The following is a 27,620-nucleotide window of genomic DNA, read 5'->3' as shown; positions in this document are numbered from 1 at the left end:
TTGTTAAGATTTTGCAAGTGTTTTAAAGATCACAAGATCCAGATAAAAAACTGAATGAAGTGATTTTTGAAGATTTGGAAGAATTTTTGTAAAGCTTATTCTCCTTCAGCTCTTATCTGTCAGGACCAACAATCAATTACAGCTCTTAAGGATATTGTCCCATAAAGAAAGCCATACACACTTCATGCTAGATTTACAGCTTCATATATAAGAAATAACAATAATTCTCTAATTTTCTGTAACACATTGTGCTGTGGAGTTTTAGGAACACCATAAGAACAGATTGAAGCATCAAGTTGTCTTTGCTTGAACAGGAAAACTTCGTGGAGACTGAAAATCACACAGAAACATGGAAACAACTGCAAAGGAGAAACAGAAATGTACCAAATTGGGAAGATGTGAGATCAAAGCAAGGCTCTGTGAGCTAATACTTGACCCCAGCAGGACTAAAGAGTACCTAAGGCAGGAAAGAGCAACGACAGACCAACACTAACTGCAGTGGCACAGGGGTGCAGTGCATGGGAGCTTGGGCAGGAGCACTCAGGTGAGCTTGGAGCATCTCAAGCTTTCTGTGCTCATTGCTGAAACTGGAGTGAGCTCACTGTGGATTACAGGACTCTGACCTTACATTTAAACTTTTTAGAATTTTTCCATGACAAAACAGATTTTTTTTTTTTTTATATCCTGAGGGCCCAGTCCTCTCCCACCATCCTTGGTGTCCCAGAGGTGTCCCCGAGCCAGCAGCAGAACATTATTAGCTCAGCAGCATTCACTTTCATCCATCTTTTCAGACCCACACAACCTATTTTATCTTCAGCAAGTCACCTCTGTCTTTGAAGGCTCCCTCCTCCCCAAGGGTAATTAGGCTGCACTGCCAGAAGCCACACACTCCTCCATCCTCCTCCACTCTCTAACTCACCTTCCCACTCCTTGCCCCAGCTCACCACCACTCCAGGCAGGACAACACAGCTTCAGGCAAATCTGCCACTTCCCAGGAGTCCACTCAAACTTTTGTTTCTGTAAAAGTTTCCTTGAACTCCCTTAACAATAAAGCACTTGATTCTTTCTCTTTTGAATTAGCAGCAGCCTCCAGCTCTGATCCACTAACGACAATTTTTAATTAGTCTGAGTTGCTTACTTGCTTTTTTTCCATGGAAAGCAGCCAGCTGTGTTACTCCACAGATAACTGGGAAAAAGGGGTAATTTCACTGCACAACTTGGCTTGAAGAGGCTGCCTGCTTGGACTGCCCTGGAGAACAGGAACCTCACCCAGACCCATAGTGCAACATGCAAAAATAAATAAGATTGTGTGCAATGAAACCTCTTACTCTCCCTAGTGTCCTCCTGGACAGGCACTCACTCCAATGCAGTTTTAGCTCCTCCAGTCTATCCCTTCTGGGTGTCTCCCTGTACTGTACACAAGCCCTGTGAGAGCTAATGTGAATCTGTGATGAGTTTTTGGGGCACTTGGGTTTCTTGGGTTTCTCAAGGCTCATCAGAAATCAGCCAAAAGCCCAGGAGGATGAAATCTCCCCAGTCCCCCTCCACAAACAATAGTGAGAAATGCTCTCCCCAGGTTCAATTTAAAAGAGCTGACAGCAGGCTTCTCCTCTGACTCACAGCTCAGCCTCTGCATTCATTCCAGCCCCTGGCATCATATGGGGGCACACAACCAAATCTTAACTGTTGAAACAGAATTGCTTAGAAAATGAAAAAGAAGCAAACAGCATGAAGGATCTCTCAGAGAAACACATCCTTCTCCTTGTTTTGTACAAATTAGTGGAAAACCTCTTACAGAACACCAATTTTTATTCTTCTTAGGAATGAAAAACCACCAACCAATCAAAAAGTTATGAAGAACATATAAAAGAAACCCTGATGTCCATACAAAAAAAAAAGGCAGAAAATTTCCAGATGCTTTTGGGAAGATAAATGAATAAATAGCAAGGCTTGTGTGATGGAGCTCTTTCAACAGCTATCAGGGCAGCCTAATATACACACTGGGAGAAACATATTTCTGTGACCCAATAAAATGCTGTGCCTTGTTTGTGCTGAATTCCCCAAATTAACAATAAAGCACAAACTTTGTGCTTCATGCTTGGAAGAAAAATAGTCTCACATTTACAGTAACATGGAGGTATCAACAATTCAGTTTGGGTCAAAGATAAATAATGCTGATTTGTGAACCCAGCTGTCACTTGTATCTAAGTTAAATTTTACCAATTTTTAGTTCCCTTCTATGAAATTGTCTAGATTGTCAAAAGCAGAGCTTCCATAATATTTTCTATTTACCTTACAATTTCAAATACTGAGTATATTTTAGTTCCATTGCAGTTTCAAACAAGGTATAAACAACTGATTTATCCACACACCAAACTATCAACCCAACATCAAATAACAGCTATCAAAGAAGACTACTAAAAAAAATTCTACATACTGATCTGAAAGCTATGAAAGCTCATTTAACCCTTTCACTCACTCTACAGGAAAGATATAGTCAAAGGAAATAATTACTTATATTCAAATATCAGTCAAAACCAATATTTGTGTTTGCCTATTTATAATTTTACTTGTGAAATAACCTGAGTGAACTCTTGCCACACTGCAGTAAGGAAAATCTCACAGGCTTGATATTTTAAGGTTTCTTATACAATGTGTTTTACATTTTCCAGGGAACAAGAGAACAACTCATGTTCCAGGTATTCCCAAATGCATTTAAATTGTGTCTCTTTCTCAGTGGTTTTGAGATCATCATCATTAATTGGGGTGATTCATGTGAATGCAGGAAGACTCTGCTTTGCATTTATATTCTGCTTGGAGAGTTTGTCTAAATAGCTGATATACAGCCATGATCCTCTCACTCAGGACAGAAAGTGCCTTTACTTGGTTTAGGGGAGGTCTGAGAGACACAAAGCAAACCAGGATCCACTTCAGGACATCCCCCCATAAGAAGGGTGAGGGTAACAGATCTCCCAGGGAAAAAATCATTTGGCAGACTGGAAGGAATATTCTCTTTTCCCCTGTGGATAGGTGAGGCCCAATCAGGAGGATGTAAAACAGTCACATGCCACACATGGAGATAAACCAGCTCAAGCTAGAGACACCTTAATTTTCTATGGAGAATACAGCTCCTGACTGAAGACCATGTAATAACTTTTTTAAATCATAAATTCTACTTGCTATGCTAGAAAATGGCAGACACCAATAGAGCAGCACCAGCCAGAAACTTTTCTTCTCAATTTCTTGTGCCTTTGGAAGTTTAGGAAGCAATTTTGCAGACTAAGGAAAAACCATCTCCCAGCTGCAATAGCCACTAGAGGACTCTGCTGGCCCAGAGATGCTGGCTTGGCTGCAGCTCTTATCTGCATTGGACAAGCTTCAGGAAGGAAGGAAATGGTCCTTTTTATCCATCCCACTGCCTCATTTGAGCTCAGAACATTTGGAAAGATGCCTGACAGACAGAGGAAAAACACCCTGATGGTTCACCTCTGTCCTTTGGCTGACAAGGGGCTCTTAGCAAAGATATTCCTGCAGCTCCCATGGCACAGGAAGATGTGAAGTCAAACAGACAGAGCTGACCTTTCCCAATTCTTATTCCCACACCAGTGCCTTTGATGGAACAGACCTTAGACCACTTCCAATATAAAGCTTCAGGTTAAACTTCACCTGTGCAAACTTTAAAATAGTAGCAGCTCAGAGATGGAGATTTGGTAATTCTTGGCTAATTTAAGACTGGTAAGTAAAACTTACTAGAACAGAACCAACAGATAGACAGGTAGATGAACTGTGTGGTCATTGGATCTTGTTTCATCAGGGAAACAGGCTGGAAATATTTATAGTTTAGTGAAAGATATTGGCCCAGCTCACATGGCTGCACTCCTATGGAAAACATCCCTGTGCAGACACTTGCAGAAAAAGCTTCATCTGAGCTTGGTGAGCAAAACTTGATGGATGAAACTGGTTTAGGCAAAACCTTTAGGTTTGTGTTTCTAACAAGAAAAGAATGTATTCCTCAACCACCAGCTGAAGGGCTGCTCAGGATGGGGCTGCAGTTCATGTGGTGTTGTGGTACTGGGGATGGGGGGTCAAAGTGGAGACTGCATCTTGAATGTGACCTTCATGACCAACTGCTTTAGTGAAAGAGAGAACAAAACTGGGCAGCTTTGGAGGACAGACAAATCACTTCAAACAGCAAACCATGTTGTCTCAGCTTTTGAGTTACAGCCTGGCTTAGGGAATACAGGATAGGTGCTCAACAGAAAGCCAGGCTGAGCCAGATGCTCAGAGCCACAGCCAGGATGTCACATGCTCCCAGTGGGTCACCAAGATCACTGCAAATCAATCTGAGTCAGATCACATTAACCACTGCACTGCCCTTCTCTGCACTGTGACCGTTCTTATCTGCAATAAAGAGCAACCAGGGAAGCAGCAGAAATGACAGAAATGATTGCAAGACATTTGAGTGGAGTCACAGGGCACTACTGAGGAGAAATACAGCCTTTTCCCAAATTCCTGAGATGCAAATTGAACAGCCACTGTTAATCTGTATTTTTAGCAGCATAGCCAGAAATCTCATAAACAAAACAAAACAAAAAAAGCATTAAATGATTAATTTCTTCACAATAAATTGAAACTTTTAAATGTAACAAATACTGCAGTATGCCACAACATTTTTATTACAACCTTTTCATTAAAGTGAAGCTGTAGAATTTTTCTAAGGAACATTAATAAATCAAATCACTTAGGTGAAGAGGAAAGAACATGGTGATGGAAGGTGGGATGGCTCACGTTCTCAACAAACAATTGTGGGGAGAGAACTGGCCAAAAACCCAAAGCAACCCAACATTAACAACAATATTTCAGTATTTCCTACCAGTCCTGCACAGCATTGAAGGAGTCTTCACTGGTGATATCATACATGAGGACAAAGCCCATGGCTCCTCTGTAGTAGGCTGTAGTGATGGTCCTGTATCTTTCCTGTCCAGCTGTATCCTGCAACAGAAAGGAATATTTAGGCTTTAAGATTTCAATTCTCAGAAGCAAAAGCTGTAATCAGGTCCTATATCTAAAATAAGGCAACCACATTTTGTTATTATACATTTCAAAATTCTCAGTTGCTCCCAAATGAAATGAACTCTTACTTACATTTTAGCATTAATTAGGCTTTTGCATCAACCATGATTTGTTAAATGCATTTTGACACATGTACTATTAAAAAAATACCAAAGATGTCAACCCTTTAATTGCTCCTCTCTGCCTCAGCCACAATGCAATAATAAAATGTTAGCAGAGTTCACTGAAAGCTGACACTTCAAAGCAGAGGCAAAATAACCAGCCCAGGACTGTTCCAGGCAGAAAATATTTACACGTTGCAATTCAGTGTCACGGTCAGGAAAATGTCCTTGAGGTAAATGCTGAGGGTGGCTCCTATTTTTGCCTCAGGTTAGAGACTAAAATTAAAGATTTGATGCAATCAACACTATTATAAAAAGTGAATTTAATGTGGAATATCCCAATCACAGAGTCTGAGGTGCATATACTAATGTGAGATGTATCAATCCTCTTCTGTTGGTTCATCTTGATTCTGTTTACCTGTACAGTTCCTCCACCTGCAGTTGTCATTTCTGTGTTCAGCTGGGCAGCACAAAGGTGAAACTCTGGCATATGCAACAGAAGAATTTTGAAAGACTTGTGACAGCTAGAAAACATGCCAACTACCATCTGGTGGATGTCAGTAGCACTCTTCCTTTACATTTTACAAGCTTATTTTTAAACTGAAGAATATTTCTACACCAGAACAGCAGCCCTACAGCCCGATTCATTCCCTCTGGACCTGCCTTCTGAACTCAGGAGAGAAGTCATGTGCTGATTGTCTCTCTCACTCTGAAGGTTCCTGTCTTTTGAACACATTTCATCCTTCTTTTGGCAAATGGCAGCTCTGTGAAACAGCTGCAGGGAGCCAAAAGGCTTTGCCTTCAAGTGCGTGCTCAGTATGAGATGTCAAGTTATAGTTACTGTGATGGGTCAGTCCTAAAATGAACCATCCTTCAGTGCTCCAAAACCCACCCTGAAGAAAGCACTGCTGCCACTGGTTTAAAATGTGATTATAAAGCTCTAAAGAAAAAGACCCCAAAGGACTTAACAAACGTTTTACTAGTTGGAAGAGTAAAATAAACCACAAAGAGCACTCTTGCAGGAGTAGAGATCAGACACAGCACAGACACACACACAGGGGGAAACTCAGCTTTAAAATCATCCTGCTCATCATTGCCACAGATGCAGCTTTGTTTTTGCTGCATGCAAGAGGCAGTGCTGGCCCTTGCAGAACACACAGCAGCCAGTCTGTGGCCACCTGTTGTTCTGCACCAAACATCACAGAGCCTCTCTGTAGGAGGACAGTGCTTGTAAATAAGCTCCCTACAGCTTGCTTAAAAGGCTCTGCTATTGCACTGCTGTGAGACTATCCACAGCTGTAACACACTGTGAATTTCCCAGTGGAGAGGCTGTGCAGCAGGAATCTTGCTGTTTCTCCACCAGTTCTCTGGGAAAATATGTGATTTTTTTTCTCTTAAACTTGTGCATTTATTTTAAGGTAGGGTAGTCCATTGGCTGATCACGAGGAACCATTGCACACTGGCTGAGGAATTGTTCTGTTCCCTGCTGACAACAGGACAGAGGTGGGAATATCAGAATGAGGTGGGCTCCACCCTGCAGCCTGAGTGACCATTTCTTCTCCTGCCAGTGATAAATCACAGAGCACTCTCATATCCACTGACACCAGATCCCAACAGCTAAACCAGCCATGACAACTAGATCCTGACTGTGTTTCTTCACACAAGGAAGGTCTCAGCAGTAATAGTATTGTTCTTTTATTCAGAGAGATGATAGTTGCATTTTTTAGCCTGATTTCCTAAAGACATGAGGCTTATTAAAACATCAGTCTCCTCAAAGGCATTCTTGATCACATTTGGCTGAGGGAAAATGTGTTCAAGTGTTTTTATATATGTCACAAAAAGTAGTTGGTAAGGTGAAGAGAGACCTTAAACATATCTTAGCAGTGAAAAAAGCTGAAGTGCAGTGATTATTTTTTCCAAACACCAAATAATTCACATGAGAGAAGTTTTCTTTGTGTCTCATTAAATCAGTAACCTCAGATATTCTGCAACCAACAAAACCAAACAAATCCATGGGAAGTCAGGCTTCTCCATTTCTGATGCTCACAGCATTATTGTTTGATACCTGCATTCCCAGGTTCATCTGCCTTCCAAATCTCATCTCCTATTTTCTCCTCTGTGTTCAAGCAGTGCTCTCTCTGACTTAGGGCATGAGGCTGTGACTAGGCAATAAGTGACTGCAAGACACATTGTCAAGTTACATGCAGAATAATTTGGAAAGAAATTAAATTTGACAATGGCTCAGAGCAAGGACTCTGCTCTGGACATTCAGGCTGTCCTGGGAAGCAGCCCCAAGGGACACACAGGGTGACTTCCAAAATCTGTCCTGATACCACCTCAGTGCCTCAGCTCAGGGAGCAATTGGACTGAAAAAGCCAAGTTGTGCTATTACCTGAAAGCTCTGGAATTTAGCAAATCTGATTTCTGTCTGGGATCCCTCTGTGCATGGGGATGGCCCCAATTTACACATGAGTGAGAGATGGGGCTGCAGGAGGTGCAGAACCCCGAGGGATAACATGTGTTTGCTCAGTCATAACCTGTCCTATGTGGGCAGTGCACTAAAATCATTAGAAAGGTAAGTTGCATATTCACTAGGATATACTTGTGTGCCTGCATTCTCAGATTGTCAGAGGGAGAGTGTGTGAGGGAAATATATCCTGTATGTCATGGTATATAAAAACTGTTCATACCCTTGCCCTGGTAGCCATGGCCAGAGATGTGATTCATCTCTTCCTGAGTCACTGATGGTTTCCTCACTCTGTTTTACTGTACAGGTACAGAGCACATCATCTCCCCTTACAGCTTTGTAGTGGCATTTCTCCAACTCCATCTGAATTGTTGTACTGTCACCCTGAAATTACACTTTTTTCCTCAGGTTACATTTGCTTCTTAGACAGCGATAAACTGGCCTAATTTTCTTGACTCACACCATGAGACCTTAAGTGCACACACTCCCCCCCACACACACAGATGCCTCAGCATAAATAAAATAAAACAAACTGCAAAATCTGAGCTCACTTTCTTCAGCATTTACAACAGTTGTCCTTCCCTCAGTTTAAAACACCACGAGCCTCAGGCAATTAGTAATTTCGGGTTTTTAAGTCCAAGTTTTTTATCTAATGAAGGAAAAAAAGCCTGACAGAAATTGCTCTCCACCCCACCAAGTTGTTTGCAAGATTTCCAGGTAGACCACAGACTCATTAGGAGACAAGTACATGAGGCACAGGCAGGGATCAGCAGAAAGGTGATGCAGCACTAATTAACAGTCCAGCCAAATGCCAGGGTGGAATAGCCTGAGCCCTCAGCATCCAGAATCCTGCTAGGCTGTCCCTGAGGAGGAATCAGAGAGCTTGGCTGTGAGCAGGCACACGAGGGTCTCTTGAGGTGTATTTCCACCAGTGTGCTACCAGCTCTGCTCTTCTGCAGCTCATGTGCGTGCCTGTGCTTTATGCAAACAATTAAAAACACCCACAGGACCATTAGTGGGGAGCGTGAAACAAAAATTTGAAGGTTTTGCATTAATGAGCCATCAAAATTCAGTGTTTTCTTCAGAGAAGAAAAATATCTAAATGCATTTGCATTGTGTGCAGATGCCCTCTAGTCTCAAGATCCACCACACAAGCATTTGCAATAGGAGTACAATCATCTTTTCTTAAATTTACACTTGGCTCTCTCTGCAGAAACTGCAAGGTACTAACACAGGAAACATATTTGAGTTTTTAAATAATGACAGATGCTCTTTGCTGCAGCTCTGAAAAATCACAATCCCTGATTCTGAACGTTCTAGTGAAGGTTTCCAGCCACAAATTCTTTGTTCCAAATAAAATGTCACTGAAACATCTAATCTGTGCTGAATTTAATCCCCTTAGCACCATGACTTTTCTAGCAGTGTATGTGACAAATAGCCTCTAAAGAAATCGACATATCAATTTTTTTTAAAGGATTATGGTGTGATTTCCATGGGTTTTTTTGTTTTTTTAAAAAATAATATGCAAGAATGAGAGCTGCTCATCATCCAGCTATCAGCAATATCTACAAGTGCACGTTCTTGGCATCATCCTGCTTTGGGCTGCTCAGAATCAGAACAGAGGCTACATCCCCCCCAAGTACCAGCACCCACCACAATCATCAGACCTGCTCAAGGAAAAACTTCTTCCCTGCTGTTGATTGTCACACCTACACTGTGGCATTTTGCACCTTGTTTGGGGTTTGGGTCAGCCTTGGAGACAGGATAATCCATTTCCCAGCCCCGTGGTCACAGGGGGATATTATATTCACACACACACACATTTCCTTTGCAAAAGTAGACTTTGAAGCTACCAAGAATGAGATAAACAAAAGTCACCTTGGGAAAGGGGAAGGGGAAAAAAACAATCCACCCACCAGGTAGCACAAGAGAAAGGGACCTTGGGCAGACTAGGATGTGTCATTAATGAGAGAATGTTAACATTAAGCTCAGTGTTTCCTGCTGGCAGCTAGAAATAGGAACAAACAGGCAAGCAGGATGAGTCACTGGTTAAGACATGGAAAAGATGTGATGTCATGAAAAACCTGTGAAGATTCAATTGCTGCCAGGAGCAAAATAACACCTGGTTCCTTCAGAACTCAGCTCTGATCAAAATGCTCCAGTTCAACAGATCATACTAGGCTTTTTTTTCTCCTCTGTTGTTATTGAGTGCTCTCATTGCCCAAGAGCCACTGGAACCAGCTCAGACACATTCAGCTACCTTGAGAGACATTTCATTTCAGCAATATGCAGGAAAACATTTCTGATGTGAAAAAGAACCAACACAAAACCCCTTGCTGAGTACTTTATTTAACATTTCCACATTATGGCTATCTTCACTTCTACTCTTCAGAAGCAGTAAAACCAGCAGCCTTGGATAATTTCAGTATTTACCAGTTGCAGGAATTCCCCTTTTTCTATCCTGTTTTACTTACCCTGTACAGAAAGTACTACTACCCTGTTCTCTCTGACATTCCCACACTAACTGCTTGCAATAGAGAGATGGAAATTTTTTTGAAAGAGACTTTTAATGCACACAGAGTCTTCAAGAGCCCACCAGTCATCAGAGGCCTCGATCATGCCCAACACACAGGCTTTTAAAGCTGTTCCCTGTAACTCAGTGGCTAAGTAGCTCTTCAAGTGAGGTATTGCACTCACTTCTCAAAGTACTTTTGTAAAATAAGCTTATGGACAAGCAGGAAAAGCTTCTGTAGATTGACCTAATCCACCATTAAAATATTTCTGGCAGTAGGGAAGCCCCTGCTCTTTTTTCTCAGCAGCTCCATAACATGTAGGACAAAAAGTGAATCACTGAAAATGCAACAGGGTGCATTTGCTCAGCAGAATGTAATTCCCACACTGGAATCAGGCCAAGGTACTGTGATTGACACTACTGCTCATGACCTGCTAAGATGTTAAAAATGTTATTTCCATTTTCCCAGGTGCTTTGAGATTGTAGTGAAGATTAGCATCAGTTGCACTTCTTGATCTGTCAGAGGGTAAGGAGGACTGGAACAGGACTGGCTTACCCATAAACTTTATCTGCTCTTCTCATCTTTTTGTAGACTGAGTTTTTCAGTTAAAGTATTTAAAAGACAGTGGCTGCAAAGGTGAAATCACATAAAGAGGTACACACAAAGATTAAGTTCATTCTGCACATTTCTTAAATCACATAGAATTGAAAAGTCTTATTTCTCATTACTTAGAACTAACATGAAGATCAGTCTTGTGTTGTTGATTCTTCCTGATCCAGCTACCTTGATAGAAAAATAAAGAAATGCCAGTGATAAAAATCTGTAGCATCCACACCACATGCCTACTTCAAATTCCATTTTGTTAGCTACAAATAAACAGCAAAGTTCAAGAGGTATATGATGCATTTGAAAGCCCATCCACTGTGGGCAAGTGATAAAAGCATCACTGATATGATAAAAAAAACCCCAAAAACATCTAGGAGGCTGAGATCCCAGAGTAAGTGGATGCATTACTATTATGGAATATATTGCCAGTTTTGCTAGATCCTTTTAGTTTTCCCACGTATATCCCTTAATTCTGTTAATCAGCCCCGGTAAGAAGGGCTGTACAAAGCACAGCTGTCTGAGCAGGGTTAGCCACTATAAGCACTATTAATTAGCTACTCTTGAAAAGTTGCTAAATTAATTACAGAAGCAGCACTCACTCCTGAGAATGAGCCAGTGGGGACATCCTAACCAGTCCTGCAGGGTAAGGAACTGCTGTGCTCCAGCCCAGGGTCACCACAGTGGGCACAGCTCCTGCTAACCCGGGCCATGTGCAGTGGCACAAAGGGACATCTCAGCTCCTCACCAATGAGCTGCCAAAAGAGCGAGGGCACAGCGTGAGGAGGGAGCGGTGGCTGCACAAATCTGCCTGGCTTCGGCAGCCTCGTTCTTTGGGCTCGGAAGGAACGAGGAGGTGAAGGGAATGAATCGCGGTGCCGTGGGGCTCCCTCCCCTCCCCGCGCCGGGAGCAGCGAGCAGGAGGCGGCAGAGCTCCGGAGCCCGCTCCTGGCTGAGCCAATGTCATGGAAACCAGCGAGGGAGCGGGGCTGGGCAGGGATGGCACCCGCAGGGATGGCACCCGCAGGGATGGCACTGCAGGGATGGGCACCCGCAGGGATGGGGATGGCAGGGATGGGCATCGCAGGGATGGCATTACAGGGATGGGCATCACAGGGATGATGCCCGCAGGGATGGGCACCACAGGGATGGTATCACAGGGATAGGCACTCACAGGGATGGGCACCACAGGGATGGCACAGCAGGGATGGGCATCACAGGGATGGCATTGCAGGGATGGCACCCGCAGGGATGGCATCACAGGGATGGCACCGCAGGGATGGGGATCGCAGGGATGGGCATCACAGGGATGGTGCCCTCAGGGATGAGCACCGCAGGGATGGCACCCGCAGGGATGGGCACCACAGGGATGGGCACCACAGGGATGGCATCGCAGGGATGGCACTCACAGGCATGGGCATCACACCCCGCCGCTACCCAGGGATGGTGCCCGGCCCTGGGCAAGCCCTTCCTTAACTCATTTACAAAGCAATCATTTCGGTGTTTACAAAAATCAATGACTTTGTGCTTAAAGACCTGTTGCAATCCCTAATTGTAAAAAATAAAACTTGGTGCTCTGCTAGGAGCATCCCTCCGAGGGCTGGTTCTTATCAAGGGAAGATTTCATTTTATTTAGGAGTGGATTAGGGCTAAATCTGAGCCTCATACTTCACAAGAACCCCGCAGAGATATTATGTCAAGAGGGTCAATTCTAAGACAAAGTGCTCAGAAATTCTGGGAAGCTGCCCATGATATTTTTGAGATGAAAATACTAAATTGAATTAAAACCATGAGGCACGAATGTGTGCTTTAATTTGAAGGGCAGCAGCAAGACAAAAATAAAATAATCAAGCTTAATTTATGTTAACAACAACATGCCAATAAAAAGGAAATATAATATTCTTTTAAGGTCTTTAAAATCCTAATGCGTAATTTTTCAAGATTTGGTGGAAATTAAGAGTCGATCAGGCAATTTTTCACTTTGTTACCTCTCAAATTAGGAAAAAAGCCCCACTGTGAGCATTCAGGTGAGCATTAAGAAAAAATAAAGAAGGGTCTAGCACTCAAGAAGGTAGAATGAAAGCTTAAAGACAACAAAACCCAAAAGCAATCTGAACTACATAAACCAGAAGATAAATAAAAAGGAAAAGAAAAAGTACATATCTTACTTCAGTGGAGTTTGAAAAACATTTTCTAAATGTTGGAATTAGCAATAACATAGATTCCTCTCTCTCGTGTGTTTTTGTTTGACAGAAATGTGCACATACTTTTAAAAGCAATGCAATAAATAGATTTGATATATTGGTGACATGCTTAAATTCACAAGAAATATTTAAAAAAAAAATCAAATGGAATTTTAAACTCTCCAAATAAACCCACATCTCTGCTAAGAATATAAAGGAAGACTTTCAGCTAAAGAACAGCTATTTTGGAGTTGTCCTAAGCATCTTAAAATAGAAGCTTAGAATTGAAGTGCTTTGTCAGCCACAACAGTACACGCATGATGATGCTCAAGTAATAGCACAAGACAAAGAAAACAATCTTCTGCCATTTACCGCGATGTTTTCTATTATAACCACACAGATAAGATGTTAAGAGACATTTTGTTGTGCAGCAGCTGCAGGAGGCTCCCAAGGCAGCCCAGGAAGAAGCTCGGGGCACAAGTGGTTACAGCTGATGTTTCCAGGTGTGAGGTCCTTTTGAGCACTGCTGTAAGTGTACCCACCCTTGTGCTGATGCTCCTTTCTGTTTTCCATTTGGAAAGAGAGCCAGGAGCAAATACTCCTCCACACACACGAGATGTTTTGCTGTTTGGTAGTTTTACTGTTCTATTTTAACTGACCAATTCACCACCAGCTCCCTGCTCTTGCTAAGCCCCAAACTGCCTTTGGCCAGTGGGCACAACGAGGGCCCAAGTGGCTCAAACCTTCCTGATGAAAAGCACATCTTCACCTTTACCTTTTCAGAAAGACAGAGGGAAAAGCAGATTTCCCAGCTGAAGAAAAAGTGTAGTTGGCATTATAAAAAAAACAACATGCTGCTGCATGCCTCCAGGTTCACCTGTCTCCAGCCATGCACACCAGTGGGGCTCTGGTCAGGCTCCCAAGCACAGCCTGCTGCTTTTACTAAACAGGATCACTCAGTTCAGCCCAAATTCGGGGAGATGCCACTTGGGGATTGATATAAAATAAGTCCTGAAGAATTGTAAGGTCCTGTCTGCATCCAGTGACCTCAGCAAAGAATCCTGCATATGCAGGGGTCCTGACTTCTTTCAAATGTCTAGATAAGAGGAACACAAGACACAGCATTTTCCATGTGATCTGTTTCTCAAAACACAGACCTAAGCCCAAGGAAAGGAGTCTGTAAAAAACTATTTATGACAACTCCAAACTGTCTTATTTAAAGCTAATAAAAATCCTACAAGCAACCGAGACAGCATGAGATCCTATTTGTACAGAACACTAAATGTGTGCAATGCTTTACACATCAAAAAAATACAGGGGCATCAGTCTTCATTATATTCTAGCAATTTTATATTAATATAGCTTCATAAAATAGGGAAACTGCACAGCATTACCCCAAGCAAGCAAAGGTCTATCAACCAATCTGTAATTGAAGCAATCATAGTATCAGGCACAATACAAGCACAAGTGCATGCATTATGCTGCTTCCCAAATCACCCAGGCCCTCTGCCAGGAGAAAATTGAAATCAGGCTCTCTGCAGCCGTGGCTCAGTTCAGCAAAGGGAGCTGAACTACACTCCATTACCTCGCACTTCTGGAAACACTTCCCAGCTTAGGAATGAATTAATAGTGTTACACTGGGAAAAACACACTCTGAAATATTTATCAAATGAAAGCAGCCTCCCTAGCAAGCAGTAACCTCTGGGCAGACTGTGCTCTGCTTTCATGTGCAGCTGAGTGATGTGTCTGGAGAAGGGGCAACAAGTTGATGTTTGGAGCAACACACATTATTTACTGTGACAGAGATTTAAAAAGGGCTCTTAGGACTTGTTTTTTGTCCCATCTCAGCCCAAATCATTTCTCTGGACTGAAAGGATGCAAAAGCAAACTTTGGAGCAAAGCATAAGTGAGCAAATTAGATCTGCCAGTGAGCTAAAGGCATTTTCACTAAAGGGGACATGACTTCAGCAACAGCATAACTGTTTCAAAACATTGTGAAACTACAATTAAATTAATTGCACCTTCTGCCTGCTGCTATTTTGCCTTATTCTGACATTAAAGAATTAGAACTCAACACAATTTTGGAGGCTTCAGAGCAGCAGGGGAAGCTTTGGTGTTGGCTGTCTGGAGCTTACCCTGCTGCTTTATCCCAAGATTCAGGCAGTGACAGTATCTGCCCATTCTGCAGAAGAAAGTGATTCCTGCTCCTTCAGGGAACAGTTGCTGTTCCACTGCTATGCTCATATCACAAACACCACCATCAAAAGAACAGAGTTCAGGGAACAAAATGTATCCCCATTTAAAGCACTAGAACTGAAAGGAAAAAACAAATCTCTCTTCACATAGCACCAAGATCTACTTTCTCCATCTATTTTTCCCAAGGGAAGTAATTTCCTTTGACCATAGCTTTTCTTTATATCTCTCGAGTCAACTGAAAAATTATGAAAGCCACAACAATATCCAAAACTGTTTAGATGTGTTCTTTTGCTAGTTCTTCATATGGAGCCTGGAGAAGAAGTGGAAGACTTCAGCCCTGTCCTACCAGGACAAACTGAGAGCTCCCCCAACTCTCAGTCTCAGCCAAGCCTTAGCAAACTTGAGTGATAACATCAGAGCTCATGTCTTGCCAACACCTCCAACTGAGAGCAGGGAATCCTAAAATCTAAACCTCGACAAGAAGTCTTTGCAACAGGTAAACAGTTTTTTTTTGCCAACCTTCCTGATGCTTAGGGACAAAAAAATTCCTGGATCCTAGTTCTCCTCATTAAGTAGGGCAAAAGTAAATATGCAGCAAAGTTTCATCCATCTTATGTAGTCTTCCTGGAGTCAAACAGTCAGGCAATAAAGTATTAGATGATAAAGAATAAACACTGTTCTAATCTAGGTGTCCTTCCACATCACTAATGATACATCAAATCACCCTGCATTCATTAGGGCAGTTACATCAACAGGCAGCAAATGTTAGAGAAAAACTCCCAGATAGGAACAGGCAACATGTTTACCTCCTTTGAATTAGTGAGCAGGCGAGCTGCAGTCTATCTCCTGAAATGAGCTGTAAACATAACTGACCTCCAACCATGCCCCTCTTTCAAAACAGCTTATTGACATGAGCTGTAGGAACCACCTCACATCCACACTTGCTTCAGTGCCACATCCATGCTCTGCTCTTCAGAAAGGGAAGGGGTGGGATTTTTGTGTGGAAAGAAGAAAAAGAGCAGGTATTCAAGGTGTACCTGGAAAAAAGAGGTTTATGAAAGAAAATGGAAGGGATGAAATGAGAAATAGAATGGGACTTTTCTGGAGGGAATGGGATCTGCCACTTCAGGAAAAGACACACCTGTAACATGGTGTGGTTGAGGAAGAAAGGACAAACTGAAATGAGCCAAAGGAACATCAAAAATATCATGGGAAGGCTGGGTTATCATAAACCATTGGAAAATGAGCGGTATTTGGATGAGTTAATCATTGCAATCATCACAGGATGTTACAAGGCTTGTTTCAGAAAAGGCAACACAAGCAGCTTCCTTGGGTAGGGGCAGCTCTCTTCATCTGTGACAGAGATCAGCAGGTCTTGAGGCAGTCTCTCCTTCAAGCTTGAATGACTCTCTAAATCTGCAGTTCCCAAGGTACTTAGAAACTGCAAATGATGAAGTGATATTATCCTTGTCACACTTAGTAAGAGCAAAGAACTCCAGCTGATCTCACCAGGTCTGGGACTTGTACCCATTTCACTATTTTTAAAAGGGAGAGAAAACACTTCAATTAGTTATTTTGGTAATCAGAGACCTCAGCATCTGCTGGTGGGTTCAGGTTTTTACTTGGTTGGTTTTTACATCTTTTTGTAGAGTTTCTTCTGTCATTTCCAGGGGTTTGACCAAACTCAGCAGCCACAGAATAACGAAGAAATCTGGTAAAGCTTAAGAAAAGATAAAGATGAATTTTGTTCATGCATCCAAGAGACTCAGGTCAGGATTTGATGCTGTGTGACAGATGTTTCTAGCATGCAGCAGCATTGTCCTCTTGGAACTTTTCCATTCTGTCAGCTTGTGACATAATTGTCTGTTGGACAATTTCATTGCATGGTAATGCAGATTTTAGTGCACAGCCTGCATTGAGAATTACAAACTCAGAAGCATAGTTGTTGCCACCTCTATATCCACGTGGTTACTAAAAGCCATTTTGCAGACATACTCAGATTCCAGGAGGAATTGATGAAAAGACAATTAATGAAATATTCTAATGAAAAGAGAAACACAATCACAGGCTTCACATTGTGTCCCAGTTAGACTGTGCTTAGGTCAGAATTCTCAGGTGCTAATAGGATTGTAAAAACAAAGAAAGTGAATAATTGAAGGAAAAAATCAACTAGGCAAAGTAGTAAAAATACTTTTAATTAGCATCTTTGTTTTGCTGAAGGGATCACAAGGTTTCAGTAGCAGTATATAACAGAGAGTGTGCAAACACATTGTTGTAATAAAAGGGAAAACAAGGAATTCAGAAAGAATGTGCTATATTAACTTGATACTGCCAGGGTAAACAGTTTTACAATCTTGTAAGGAAGATTAGGATCACAAGTTACCAGGATACCATTGTTCCTTCCAGCTTTGTGTTCTCAACACAAAATTGAATACTTAACACAGACCTGTACTTTCCCTGCTGCAAACTCATTCATCCTGTTGTTGCAATAAACCAGCACAGGACCTTTCAGAATTTCTTTGTTCACAGGAGTCACCAGCTTGTTGTCCATAATTCATTACAGTTCAATTTGGAAGTGAAATAATTTCTGGGCACAGTTTTCCAATGTAACTTCAGAGAGAGCATCTGATGCAGATTTTGCTCCCAGGTATGCTGCTGTGGGAGCTGAGGTTTCCTGGGTTTGTCTGAGCTCAGCTGAGATTAGCAGCTGATTTTCCATTTCTTCATTTGCTCAACAGTGACAAACCCTGCCAATCACAGAGCAGGCTCCTGTCACTCCAGATGGACAGTGCTGGAGGGGCAGCTCAGAAAATGGGGAAAGAAAGCTCATCACAGGGTGTTACAGCAGGGGAGACAATGGCACATGCCAAGGCCTTTTAGGAGCTCTGCTGAGTCTTTGTGAGAACACTTTTCTCTTCAATGACCTTTCACTGGCAAGGATTTTCCTCCCCATTACATGAACACCTCCCTACCTGCATGGATTACTTCTGGTCACTTACAGTGCCATGGATCTACTTCTATCCCCATCTGTCCTTGCAGAGAAGACCTGAATACTGGGGACATGTGAGAGACAGGCATTTATAGACACAGTGTGACAAAGCCATTCCAGGACTAGTTAGTGCTCTTCTTAAGGAAGAGAAGGAAGAGTTGATATGTAAGAGAATAATAATAAAAAAATAAAAAAATAAAAAAGAAAAAAAATATATAGAAAAAAAAAAAGAAAAGAAAAAGAAAATAAAAGCCAGCCTGGAGGTAGCTATTCATTTATACTGGAATGGAGATTGGAGGTGTTGCATAGAAATACAGATTGTTTTGGCCACAAAGAATTAGGTTTCACAGGTCCATATATAGAGTATAGTTCATTTGCCTTTACTGCTCATCTGCTTACCCACCTGAATGAAGGCAGGTGTTAACTGACAAGCTATACCTTCCAAATACCATATACAAAGTGCCTCATGAACACATCTGCTACATCCAGGAGGAGACACCACCCTGCTTCTTGACAGGAACAGACTAAATACCAGCAAACCTCTTCCTGATCTTAGCAACTGAGCTCACATCCCATGAGCACTCCTGCAAAACATACAGCAAAAGCAGAAAAGCCAGGTTGTGTCATTGTGTTCCCAAGGAGAACACCCCACTTAGCAACAGAGCAACATGTCATATGTCAGTGGGATTTTCTGCTTCTCAGGGGTGCCATCTCCTCCTCTCACACATCACAGTGCCTAAAGGTGAGAGAACTCCAGAGTCCCAAAGCAGCCTCACTGGCACTACTGCCAGCTGTGCTGCCAACAGTGCAACAAGCACTGTGATCACCTTGGAGCTGCTCTGGGACAAAGCAACTGCAGCTCTGACATTTGTGGGCTTGTCTTACCTGTGAATTTCCTCTCCCTGAGCAATAGTTTTGTGCCCACGCAGAAGATGTGACCCCACTGCAGAACCTCAGAGCAAGAGGATAAGAGGCAGAGCTCCCCTCCTCCAACTCAGGTTTAATACAGGAGGCTCCTGTTTACTTAAATAAATGTTATTTATATGGCTCACCTTGGTAGTTGCACACAGGCAGTGTGATTACTCAAGTCCTGTGAGAGAAACGTCATGCAGAGCTGGCTGTGAAGCATCCCACTCTTTTTTCCTCTCCTGCAGCAGCTGTGTCTATAGTGATTATTTGCATAAGTCACTCAGAGCAGTTGCTATCAATTAGTATGTGGTGGATTACCATTTAATGTTCTTATATAAATAAGATTTTATACCTCCTTGATGAAGTGGGTATTTTTGGCTAGGTGGAAATCACTCTAGGGCTTAGATATCAGTCATGTCTGGAGAAGAATAATGGAGCTGGGGAAGGAGCACAAGTGATGAGGAGCAGTTGAGGGTGCTGGGGATGTTCAGCCTGGAGAAAAGGAAACTCAGGGAGTACCTTGTCACTCTCCACAACTCCCTGAAAGGAGGTTGGGGCCAGGGGAGGATCAGGCTCTATGCCCTGCTAAAAAGTGACAGAACAAGGGAAAATGGCTTCAAGTTGCACCAGTGGAGGTTTAAATTGGACATTAGGAAAAATTTCTTCACTGAAGGGTGGGCAGGGACTGGAACAGGCTGTCCACAGAAGTGGTGGACTCATCATCCCTGGGGGTATTTAAAAGACAAGAGGATGTGGCACATGGGAAATGGGTGTGTGGTGGGCTTAGCAGTGCTGGGTAAACAGCTGGATTCCATTTTAGAGGTCTTTTCCAACCTAACCAACTCCATGGTTCTGAGTATCCCATAAGGAGAGCAACTGACTTGCTATGACCCAGCTTCATTTACTGACCACTTGGAAAGATTCTTACTTCAATCCCTGTTCATAAGGGTAGAACAACCAGCTCCACTGGTCTTAAGTTGTATATTTAGAGTGGTGCATGTTTGTTCAGCATTTGCAGGTTCCCAATCTACTTAAGCTGATATGACTTTTTGAGTGCAGGAGGAATAAATACATCAAGGTAGATGTTTCACTTCTTTTCAAAGAGCAGCACTTCACACCTTGGCTGGCTCATACCCACTCAAAACAGCAGCAAGACTTCCTACCTTTAACTGAATGCTCATAAGTAAAAGTATCTAGCCTCAGGTTTGAGATGTTGCACCCAATAATCCATCTTCTCTGAAAATCCTTTACTGTGATATTATGCCTTTTTCTCCCTAAGCAACATATACACAAACATCTAAACTGAACAGGTTCCAGTAAATTAAAAACTAACAAACCAATTTCAAAGACATTGGTCTGAGCTGGTCTCCTAAACCCCACATACCTCTAGTGAACAACCTGCTTCTGAAACTTTTTAGATTCACCTCACAGCAGAAGTTTTCCTGAAAAATGGCTTTTGGTTCGTGATGCAAAAATTACACCTGTCCTAGCTAGATATATTCAATCAGTCCTAATTTGTACAGACAGAAGAATGTGTTGTCAAGCTGCAATGAGAATTATGTGTCTCCTCCTGTTCACCACAGAGTAACCACTGAGAACAATTTCAAAACGGACATAATTTTCTCCTCTCCTTTTCATGCATATGATACAAACATGTATCAGCTGTGCTAGAAATTGAAACAATCTTTTAGACATGCTGGATTGTTTCTCAGTAGCATATCCTCATGTCAGTAATCAAAATCAATCAACTCAAATCAAATTAGTTCTCCATGTGTTCAGTTACAATGCATACCATATGCTGGCTGAAATGTATACCAAAGCAAGACTGCAGCTGTAGGAAGCTTCTTTCTGCAGCTCCATTTCATGGCAATATTAGGACAATTTCCACTAAAATACCAACATTTAACTATTTTCAACCAGCTTTGTGCAGCTCCAAAGGAGCAATTAACTGACTTGTTGAAATTAGTCTCCAGTGATGCATCACAATACCTGCTGTCTCTGTGGGGTCCAATCAAGGGTTAAAGGAAGAGCTCAGTCTCTGATCCAACAGGACCTCTGAGAAATCACAATTCACCAGGCATAGCCAGAGGCTCAGCTGTGGTACCATTTGCAAGATTTATATGATGGTATTTTGAGTCATCACTTACTCCACCTAGTTAAACATGTGGCTGCTGTCAAATTGTCAAGGTATGCCGAGCTAGAATGCACCTGCTTACAATACCAACTACTTCTTAACATAATTGGTATTGCAGGAATGCTTTGGAGCCTTCACTGTGAAGCCACTGGTGGAAGGTTACCCAGGCTGGCCAAGCAGCTCCTCCAGCCACTGCTGAATTTCTCTGTGCAGGAGGGTCAGGAGCACCAAGGGGCTGCAGGAGCCACCACCCCAAGAAGCAGCAGGGCTGTCTCCTCCCCAGCAGAGCACCTGCTCTGCATTCCAGCAGTGTGGGCAGCCCTTCAGAGCCCTGTGTTTGGGTTTGATCCCACAGTTCAGCTGCAGAACCAGTATCAGGGGTAAGATACAGACCCTCAGTGTGCTCAGCATCAGGGAGCAGGTGAGAGCTGAACAACCTCTCCTCAGTGCACCCAGCCCTCAGCCTCCCTCTACAACTGCTCACAGAACCAGCTGTGACTGTCTGAAACTGGCTGGGAAGTGGATACATAGCCTGTTTTTATACTAAATGCATTACAGTTATTTTAACAGCCCTGTTCTATTCTGACTTCAAACAGCAGGAAACCTTTGCCTGCCTCTCCACTCTCCTTACTAGAAGCCTCAATTTGTACTTGATGAGATGACTTGTTTTTCTCTCAGCTTATCACTGTCACATACCTAACCAAATGTGTCAAGCAAAGTATTAGAGGGGATTCATAAATGCTAAACCTCTAAGAGGCTTAGGAGTGAGAAACATAATCGAGTGTCACTGCTGGAGGCAGAAGAGTTGTTTAGGAATTCTGATAAGCATCAATTCAGCAGATATTAATTTTTATGCTAGTTAATCAGAAACAGGAAGTTTCAGGAAACAGAAATGCTTCTCTGTCTCTGTGCTCATTCACCACGGGGTAGAGGAATCACCAGGGGGTAAAGAAATCACCATGGGGTAAAGAAATCACCATGCCAGCTCAGATTAGTAGCTGAAGAGTTTCAGCATCCTGCCCTGAACAGTACAAGCTTCTGATCTAAACAGCAATCAGAAGTGGATGTTTCTGCAATAGACACAAAATTGCAGAGAAGTATAATTATGTAAAATTTTACATGAGTAACATAACAGGGGAAGGGAAACTTTCCTAACTTAGAAGCCAATTGCCAATAAACCAGCTTGTGGTGGACTACCTTTGCAATACCAAAATATTCCAATAACTGAAACACTAAAACCTCTCTTCCTCCCTCATGCAGAACCAAGCAAATTCCCCCACAGACTCTCAATTTAAAACTTTTTCTTAACCCTGTAGGGTTAAGAAATCCCTCACAGGTCCCTTCCTCACTGATGAAATTGTACACTGTGACTTCCAGATGATCTCTGAACATTTTTGGTCAGAAGCCCTAGAATTCTACTGTCAGCACATACATCAGACACGTTATCTCCTATAGCAGTGGCTGATACACTTTCAGTCACATTATTTGTCATCTCTGCCTACTTCTTCCTTCCAGTGGACCAAGGAGTTATGGCAGAGCAAGGACTGCAAATTGATGGGGTTTGCTCCCCCTTCCAGAAGGAGCCTGTGACTGAAGCCTGAGCCCTGATACAGGCTCACTCTGGTGCCCCCTGAGCTGGCAGCAGCACCAACCCCTGGGGCTGCTCTTCTCTGTTATTTCTATTCACAGAACAATGTGCACACTCTTCAAGAGCCCCTGCACTCTCTTCAGCATCAAAGCAAAACCACATTTTGCACCAAGTACTCAGTTGGACAGTCCCACTTCATTACTTTCCCACTGAGCTCCTGCTGGCTACCTGCAGGTAAATCCAGCCTATATTTAATTTCCAAATTTGAAAGGATATTTCTTGTTTATTTTCATACTAGCCTTGACTGCAATATTTCATACCCAGATACCTACTGTGCTACCAATTTGAAAAGTAACTTCCCACAGAAATCTGTCAAAAGTTCTTCCCAGCATCAGGAAGGCACCTGAGCACAGCAGCACAGATACCTGGTGGAGGCATTCCCTCTGCTGCCCTGATCCAGTTAAGCAGCAATCACATTACCTTGCTCCTTCAATACCTCTGGGCTCACTTCAATTCACTTTGGTCTCTCTGAACCTGGCACTATTGCATCTGCTGCTGTAAGATCCTCTCCAAAAGACAGCTTGATTTGAAAAAAGGGCTAAACATCTTTAACTCCTATTTCACCACTGGAAACATACCTTTGGCCAAAACACATCCAGACTCAGAGTGATCACTGCAGGACTAATAATTAACAATTGGATGCAGGCTTGCAGTGAACCATCTGAATGGAGGTAGGACAAAGCAGTCAACAAGTACATCAGTTATCTGTCAGTTTTGAACTGCTGCACTCATTAAAGGTAAAACATGCACACACATAAAAACATTCTGCACAAATCACTTCCCTGTAGTTTTCACAAAAAAAATATCACTTTCCTTTAGTCATTTCTTGCTCTCTTCTCATTGCACCTATAGAAACTTTCAATAGCACCATCAAACAATATGGATATGCAATCTGCATGCATTTAACATCAAAACCAGCATTACTAACAGCTTTCCACAAGATAAATGTTTCATGCTATCAAAATAATTCATAAGACATATTGACTTTCACGACTCCTTGCTACTTTCAAAATTCTGTTCTCTGCCAGGGACAATCAAGAAAAATCTCTAAATAGGTTCATCACAGTCTTCTGTTCATTAGAAAACCTTGCAATGTCACTTTGAAGGAGGAATTCTGCAGTAGAGCTGAAAACTGAATTATATTACAAGCTGAAAAAGCAGAAAGCATGCTGCCATTCATTTTAGTCACTTCCAAGCAATTTCGTTTAAATCTGCTGAAGGCAAATTTGAGTGTAAAGTATGAAAGCTCAAGATCATCTAGTTATGAAGATGAATGCCTGTTAAGTCTTCAGTTGGGACTACAGCCTTCATTTATAAAAACACAATTTCTCCAACAACAACAGAATTAGCATAAGTGTGCTTAAGTCCTGCTCACAGGATCTGCCAGCCACATCTTCTTTCTTATTTCAATCTGAGATTGACGTCAGCAGCATTCACAACCTTTTGAGAACTCATTCTCCAGTTTCTACTTAATTTGATGTCTCAGAACATTTATATGACTCACAAAATTTGCTGTTTGCAGCTTCAGGGCACAAAGATGGAAAGAAATCCAAAGGGGAAAAAAAAAAAGATTGCATTTAGTGTAGTAAAATAATAGTAAGGAAGAAGAGACAGATAAAATATAGTCAGGTGCTATTTTTGGCAAAGGTTGTTTAGTAAAGGAAGCACAAGCTTCTCTTTCATTACTCAATAAAACAAAGAAACACAATTTTCTGTTCCATTCATTACTCAGAGTGAATTAAGAGATCAATCATAACAGCAAAGTTAAACTTACAGGATTTTGCAGCTACCTGTGAGAGCTGAGTGACACTTTGGGACTGCCAAAGCCAAGAAGCAAGGCACCAAGACTCCCAAGAGAGGACACTTCTTCACACAGGACACTCTCCTGACTCTGCAACAGAGCTTCTCTGGGGTTAGAAGGCCCTGTAGAAACTGCTCCAATTCAAATTTAAATTCAAAGGGCCACCAGTGCTGGGCAGAACTGTAAAGCTCGGGAAGAGCTTATTTTTTAGGAGCGGAAAGTAATCACTGATGGCAGTACAGATTTCATTCCTGAGAACCCCTGACCCTTCCTCTGCACACAGACAGGTGCTCCAAATCCTCTGGATGAAGGGAAGATCAATTCATTTGGAGAGCTGGATTCCTGATTGCATCTCATAGAGAGACTACTGGAAAGCTTCCATTCTCTCAGCTGAGGGGTTCTAGCTTCAAACCTGAGTCTTTGCCAAGTCCTTCCCTGTGATAAAATGAACTATCCCTTCTGTTCTGGTTATATGAATCCCTCAAGCCTTGACACAGTCAAACTAACACTCTTACTGTTATTAATCAAGAATTTAATAGATGTGATGTTAAAATTAATGTCTTGGGAATCTTTTCATTTAAAAAATGAAGATCCAATGAGTCACAGCTGCAAAAGTCATTCAGCATCTCCCTTTGAGAGATTATTTTCAACAAGTACTTTATTGAGCAGACAGATTTTAGCAGAACACAGCAGACTCACCTGTGGCATGAGGGCAATTAAACCTTTATCAATTTTTTTTTTTAATATCTGTAAAATAAGTAGACAAGAAGTGAAAGATCTGCTACTTCTCCTATTCCCTGATAACAGTCCCAGAGTAGTTAGCAAATCTGATAGTCTGGATTTATTCTCAGCTTCCCTCACAAAAAATATAGCAAGAAAAGAAATCAATGCTACAATTCTTCTTGGCCACATAGGATGTAGTTTAAAAAAAGAAACAGGAGAGAAAAGATAAAGAGGGCTATTGCATGGATTCTGACATTATAGCAAACAAAACAGATACCATCTGTTCTCTGCCTTTGGACTAGGTGATAAAAAGCAGTTTGGTTTTGTATCAGGTTTTTGGTTGGGTTGGGTTTTTTTTTAAAGTCTATTTTGTTTTAATCATCAAACTGACTGCACAACATTACTTGGAGGATGCATTCTCAGGCAGAATAAGCAGCTGCCATTCCAGGGACTCGAACACTCTGAAGATTGCAGCTGGAGCAAAAGGGATGCACATGTTTGATACTTTCAGGACCAAAGTGAATAAACACCTTGCATGCAATTAATGGAAGATAAAGCTATTCATTTCCTTCTGTTTGAGCACTGGGGGTTTGTAAATGCTAAGGCAGGTGGCTACCTTGCCATCACTTAGCAACATCAGGTTTTGACACACAACTGCTTCCTGGTCTCCCAGCCAGGTGGGCAAGGGAGGATTCCCACAGCTCCTGCTGCAGATGGGAGAACTGACAAATCACTTTGAGCTGACATTGCACTGATGCAAAGGTGCTGCTGTGTCCAACTTTCAGCCAGATTCTGCAAGTCCCACTCACTCAGGTGAAGTTTCATGATAAAGCAGTAAATATCCTATAGCCCAAGACCAAGGTGAAAGATTATTGAAATCACAGTTTTGCCATGACAATGGTGTATTTTTATTGTATTTGTTCCCTTTTGATTTCTTGCAGTCTCTTGAATACTAAATAGCTCCTATACATATTTATATCAGAATTTTAGCAGAAAAACTGAAGTAATTTCAAACATTTCCAAGATTTCAGAATGATGGCCACATGCTAATGTGGCATGTGCAATTCAGAACAGTAGAAAGTACATCACAGAGGAGGACCTTATGCAGATCCTTTCCTTGCAACAGTTTGCTCTTCCCAAAAACCAATAACCAGCACAAGTGGAAGGAAATTATTAATTTTACATTTCAAACCCCCCAAAAATTCAAGAGGGACTAAGCAGTTCTCACAGATTTACCTCTTTAATATCTTTGCAGTAGTGACTCTTCCTGCATGCTATTTTCAAGATGAAGGGCATTCATCTAAAAGAGAAGATCATTTTGGCTAGAATAAAGCACCTTAAATAGGTATGGATTTGCAGCAGTTGCATAATTATACCACAGCAGTCAGAATGAGCATCAGTACTGCTCATCTGAAGCTCTGAGTTCCCATAATCAGCCAACCCATTCAAGTCCCTTCTATGCTTTGTTCTCACACTTAGGAAAACAACCTAGGGAGGGGATTTGGTGAAGAAGGGTGTACAAAAACAGGCTGAAGAGCTGCCAAATCCACATCTCAGGAAGGCTGGAATCCTGCTGGAGTTCACACAGACTGAAACTTCTGTGACAATAATTCCAGCTCTCCAGCCCCCCTGGGATTGTTGCTCCTTGCTGCTTGCAAGCCAGTGTTTATAGCTCTTCTACTTGGTGCTGTTTTCTACTGTAATTAATGATTTCATTAAAGGCACTGGTGTTTTTCTTTTCATGGTCCTGCTTCAGTTCTACACAAGTTTTGCCCCAGTTTTCACTGCAATCTCTGGCTCCCTTTAGGACACAGCACTGCACAGGGGAGCTGTCTGCACAGGCCCTCACCTGCCAGAGGCAGCACTCCAGAGGTGGAGGGGGCAGAGTAGAGTGACCTGAAGCTGTGCTTTAGCTAAGCCTGGCTTGCTGCAAACCCCATCGTGCTGCACTGAGCACAACCTTCCTTCTTTGAGGCAACCTCCCCTCAGTGCCTCACTACACTGCTGCCACAGTACCAGCCCTCACAGTGCTGGTGACTCTACAAAACCCAGTGAGGGCCAAGAGAGGGTAGCAGAAGCATAGAAGTTATGGTGATCCATTATTCCACTCTCGTACACGAAAGATTTGAAAAATGCATTCCTTAATTGCCCTTGCTTGCTGTAAATTTCCAGTGTTATTATTCCATGTAATTAAGTGATGCACCTGTGTGCTTTATCACAGTCAGAGTATTTCTTCTGCAAAAAAAAAAAAACAAGAATTTCTTGCTTTTCCTCAGCTCT

General features: G+C 42.2%; 1 protein-coding gene across 2 annotated transcripts in view; it reads right to left on the bottom strand.

The window, feature by feature from the left end:
* Nucleotides 1–27,620, bottom strand: part of RAB3B (RAB3B, member RAS oncogene family) — a 50,357-nt gene that overhangs the window by 5,271 nt on the left and 17,466 nt on the right. For both annotated transcript variants that reach the window (XM_033067945.1, XM_033067944.2), the window contains one exon: nt 4,874–4,992. In XM_033067945.1, the coding sequence (XP_032923836.1) occupies nt 4,874–4,992 (119 nt within the window). The remainder of the gene's footprint in view (nt 1–4,873; nt 4,993–27,620) is intronic.

This window comes from Catharus ustulatus, chromosome 9, assembly GCF_009819885.2.
Source record: "Catharus ustulatus isolate bCatUst1 chromosome 9, bCatUst1.pri.v2, whole genome shotgun sequence".
Taxonomy (NCBI): Eukaryota; Metazoa; Chordata; class Aves; order Passeriformes; family Turdidae; genus Catharus; species Catharus ustulatus.
The sequence above is the reverse complement of the archived record's forward strand: the minus strand, read 5'-3'. Positions and strand labels throughout refer to the sequence as shown.